Source organism: Monopterus albus, unplaced genomic scaffold, assembly GCF_001952655.1.
Source record: "Monopterus albus unplaced genomic scaffold, M_albus_1.0 scaffold13.1, whole genome shotgun sequence".
Classification (NCBI taxonomy): domain Eukaryota; kingdom Metazoa; phylum Chordata; class Actinopteri; order Synbranchiformes; family Synbranchidae; genus Monopterus; species Monopterus albus.
In genome coordinates this window covers 405128-410200 of record NW_018127893.1, presented here as the reverse complement: position 1 = coordinate 410200, position 5073 = coordinate 405128, and the positions used below count along the sequence as shown (strand labels likewise).

The 5073-nt window shown below is 41.4% G+C and overlaps 1 protein-coding gene across 5 annotated transcripts in view; it reads left to right on the top strand.

The window, feature by feature from the left end:
• The window catches only part of LOC109955201 (G patch domain-containing protein 2-like), a 23608-nt gene that overhangs the window by 12806 nt on the left and 5729 nt on the right, over nucleotides 1-5073 (top strand). For 2 of the 5 annotated variants that reach the window (XM_020591124.1, XM_020591123.1), the window contains exon 8: nucleotides 4823-4867. In XM_020591124.1, coding sequence (XP_020446780.1) covers nucleotides 4823-4867 — 45 coding nt within the window. The other 3 variants (XM_020591126.1, XM_020591128.1, XM_020591127.1) reach the window with 3 other exon arrangements.

The window sequence follows — 5073 nt, the reverse complement described above, 5'->3', positions numbered from 1 at the left end:
AATGTGTAGCTCCCATGAAATCCAAGATGAGCCAATATTTGTCATGACATTTCAAAATGTCTCACTTTCAACATTTGATATGTTATCTATATTCTATTCTGAATAAAATACTGGAATTTCAACCTTCCACATCATTGCATTCTGTTTTTATTCACATTTTGTACAGTGTCCCAACTTTTTTGGAATCGGGTTTGTAGTAAAAATGCTAACTATAAATGTTATTGATACTTTCAATTTCCAGTCAAACCCTTTGAGCCTGTTTCCCACGTGTACTATTGACATGGTGTCAGAGAACTCCCATCTCAGATGTTGCTGCTCAGTCTACAGGCACAAGTAGTAGATGTTAGTTAAATGGTAGTTAAATAAAGCAGCCTCTCAAGGGCTTATTGGAGACACCGTTCTGTCTTTTTGATCAAAGTTCAATATATTAATAGAGTCACTTATAAATGAGTCAGGTGCAGAGGACAGGTCGCTGCTAACAAAAGCAGTCTATGCTAAAGTGATGCTTCAGACACTGTGAGTGGGCTGTGGTCAGTGGCTCCAAACCGCCTCCTCCTCCAGCAAAGTAAGATTAGTCCCTAAAAAAAAATACAGGCTTCCAGTTGCTCAACTGTCTTAGGTCTTTTTTGTCGCATCTTCCTCTTTATGATGCGCCAAATGTTTTCTATGGGTGACAGGTCTGGACTGCAGGCTAGCCATTTCAGTACCCGGATCCTTCTTCTACGCAGCCATGATGTTGTAATTGATGCAGTATGTGGTCTGGCATTGGGGGGGGGCACTTAAATGCATGTCCATTGCTTGCCCTCTTTTGTTGTATTAATTGGTGAATTCAAGGCATGTTTCAAGACTGAAATATTCACCTTACAACCCCAGTGCAGGAACATTTAATCTTTAATTTATACTTGATGGTAAAGCACCATTCCTTATTATGTTTTACATGGTATATTCAGTATGTAAAACCGTTGTCTTTTCACTGAGAGATGTACAGTATTGTATGTTATCCCGCCTACTGGTGGCGTTAGGTCTATTTCCTGTTAGCCTTCTCTATAACAAACTGCTTTAAAACTCCAGTAAGAGAAATTTATGTATTAAATGTAATAGCATTATGTAAAAAAGAAATTCACCATATGAAAATTCATTGTATTTTACCAGGTTTTACATACGTAATGTATAATTTCTGTAGCCGATTTCTGAAACATCATTTGTACAAAATCATATTTACAAGCATAAAGTTAGGGTCAGAGGCTCCAGGAAACACAACCCAACATTAGTGTTCATGGCAGTCCTGGTCCCAAGGCTCATCTGAAGTGACACACAAGCTACAGATGGATGCAGTAACACTTTAAGTTAATAGTTTTCAAGGTCATTGTTCCCAAATAGAGAAATACTGTGTTGACATAGTTGTAATGCAGATTCCAATCCCTGCATTTCTGGGACTGCACAAAACCATAAAAAAAAAGTTTTATCCAAAAGATGTTTGTCAAAGCATCACATCGCTTCCAGTCATCCCCTGAACTGTTGGATCTGCGTGGGGGACTATTGAGGAGCCAAACAGCCCCCTTGGCCTCGAGACAGTGGGACTCCTCATTGTATTGTTTCCACTCTGCCTATTTACGGCGCATTCTTAATTTTGTTTCACACATGCTCTTTTTCCTCCCCTCTCTTGGGTTATTTCACAGAGCGCTCCAGCACTCCTTGATGAGGGGCAAAAACACGATTGTTATGAAAAGCCCCCGACTTCTTAGGGCTTTCTTTTCTAAACTGGTCCTTTCTTCTCCACCTGAAAGGTTCCTTCAGATTCCAGTTTGAGGCATTGTGAATACTAATTTCTCTCTATTAAAAAGCCGTCATATCCCTGCCATGCTCTCATTTGAATGGCGGACTCAGGGGAAAGCTCTTAATTCCTTTATAGTGGGATTCAAGACCCTTCACTTCAAAAAGTATAAATCATACTCCCAAATGAATGAGGGAGAGAGGGGGGATTGACGAGAGGGGCTTCTGATGTGTCCCGTTGGACAGCACGAGCTGAATCTATCTCCCAAAGCTGCTCAAATCTACTCTCCAGTGAGTTGGCTGCTCTGTCCTTACGACCCAGCCCCCCATACATATGGCACCCGTTTACTTCCTTCAACTTCCTCCAAATTACACCTAGACAATTAGAAAATGGTTTTGCTTAGCGGCGAGAAACGCCACAATCATTAATGTGTGATTTAAAATGTCCACTCATGAGTTCACTTCACTGTATTTTGATTTCTTGTGTACATTTCACCTGGGTGATCAATTTCCAGTGCCGAGCCCCTGTACGTCTGACTTTTCTCTGTTTCCAAACACCCTTGAGAGAAAAGTGTTTTTTTCTGTGGGCACAGTGCAAACATTAATCTTATACTGCAGCCAGGTTGAAATGATACTGTATTAATAAAAGCTGTCATCTCCTGTTTGCAACCAGTCGACGGCAACAATCAGAGATTTGACATTAAGTAATAAAGGCTGTATGAGGCTGCATGCTGTTTATCCCGGTATTGGCGCGTGAATAGCTGTGATGCTTTGTGGGATTTGGCTGTAATGCTCAGGACCGGTGGCCACGTTAAAATGCATAGCTGTCTCCCACCTGAGCCAGGCAGCAGCAACTTTTATCTACTGACTTGTTTATTTCTAAATGACACCTGCGCTGTGAGATAAATCATAGTCTTACGCCACTCCCTTCCCAGTTTTCATTTTAATCGTGAGATCTCGGTGTCAGCAGTTAGTATATTGGTGTGAGTGGCCTATTGATTATTGATTTGAAGCTATTGATTATGTTCCCTGGAGACCCTAATCCTTTCTGATTCATTTGAATACCTCTATTAATCTTGAGATCCTGCTCACACCTGAAGCGCCATTTACCCTAATGAAAATAGATGGCCATTTTGTAACTGCAGCTCCACACTCCTCTTTTGATTTATTATTTTTAATTGATAGATTTGCTTTTGGATGTGGTTGCCCAAAATACAATTGACCCTGTGTCAGTGCTGTTTTACTCTGTAACCCTAAGGGACTGCACTGCATTTAAAAGTGTCTCATATGACCTGAAAAATCTATCTTGGAGACTTTTTCCTGTGTCCTTGCGTCTTTGGTGGAATTTACTTGTTGTCGACTGTCTTCAATACACATGACTTTTTTGTTCATTACTTGTCTTCTTCCAAGTCGTTTTTTGTTTTCTCATCACAGTTTCAGTAAATTTAGGGAAAAAAACAACTGGCCAACATCTGTCACACTGTTAAAGCTGATGAAGTAACAGATGTTAAATAATAAAAACAGTGTTGTGTGTTTTTTTTTAAATCATTTCTTTCCTTTTATCTCTGAGCCATGCCTATAAAACACCTTTAGATTCTGCTCTGAAGTGTGTGGTGTTTTGCCTCAGTTAATGAGCCAGCTGATGATATTCTCATGTTTGATTAGCGTTGTGCTGTGTGTCTTACTGGGCTCCTGGCGGCCCCACAGTGGCTCTACCTCTCATCTCTCAGCAGCAGGGTAGGGCCCTCACCTCCCTCTGGGCTGCAGGGGCCCTGAGTGCCTCGGCCTTGGTGTAATGAAGGAAGAGATAGGAGGGATGGACCTTAACACATTAAGACCAAATGCATCAGGGTATTACTTTTAATACCGCAGGCGTGCCTCGTGAAATAATGCGACGTTTAAACGTGGATCGATTTTGGAATTAAAAAGTTAGTTTGCAAAGATTTACTGTGAGGAGTTCAATGCCTGAGCTCTTTATCAGGGGCGCAAATGGCTGGTTATGTGCTGTCCGACAGAGGTACGATTGAGGGATCGATAGACGCGTGATTTACTAACTGGAGTACAGGTAATCAATAAGTATAAAAGTAAATGAAATATGCATTACTGGGATTTTATTAGAAAGTGGTAGCAGGGAGAGAATAACGGTCAGGCCATTTATTTTTATATCTATTGATTATGCAACATAGAGACTTCGCTCAGTGTGCGCCCTGCACAGCTCTTGATACCCTGTGCCTACACACCTGTCATGTGATTTATGGGTGTTGAGGTCATGGAACATGCTGCCTGTTAAAAGGCTGCCCTGATGGAGCCTTATTGTAGCATGTGCCTGTTAGGGTTGTGAGCTTTATGTAGCCTGCAGTCTGAGATGAGCCGTGCTGGTTAACATATGAATTGTTTTACAGTCTATCAGGAATTCATTTGTACACATTAGATTTATTGAGATTTTCAGAAAGGACACCGTATTGTTCTTTAATCCCCTCTAGCTGTAAAAATCTGTATAAAAAGCAGCACAATGCACTAATTTAACTTAACTCTTCTTGGTCTGTTACTGTGTCATACTGTAGTTCATTCACACACTCGGACTCCTCTCTCTCTCTTACACTCAAATTGTCCCCCTCTTCTCATTTGTAAACATACATACTGCAGCCACATCAGCCTTCCCTCCGGTGATAGAGCAGGCCTTGGCCCTAACTTTACATCATAGAAGCCAGGGCTATTAAGCTGGAGGTGCTGTTTCGGGGCTCCTCACATATGACACAGGAGGCACAGAGCAGGAGTAATTTGTTTACGTGAACTCCGCAATGACTCTTGCACCTCTCCACATTGAATATTCTCTGTGTTGAAAACATTAATGAAGAAAAATTAAAATGTTGCAAAAATGTGCACCTTGCACTTGAGGCTAAATGTTAAACTGCAGTGTTTGCATACATGGCGCTTGTGTTTTTTGATTTCTGTGAAATTATTGAATGTTTATATGTGTTGTGGGTGAGAGCGGCATCATCTTATTGTGAGTAACATTTGTTCTCTCTATCCATGTCCCCCGAGGCAGACTGACGTCACACCAGAACCGAAGCTACGTCCATCAAAACATCAGGTAATGCCACACATACTGATGAAACCTGCAGAAAACGCTTAAGGTATTATGTGAAATTTTGTTCAAACGTTGATGGTGCCCAGATGGTAAATCCTAACGACTCTGGTGATGAACTGACATTTCCTTTTGTGCCAACATGGGGGCGATCAACTTGTGGTGGCTTCGCTTCAGGGAGCTGTCATGGCCGGCCTATTTTTTACAAGCTC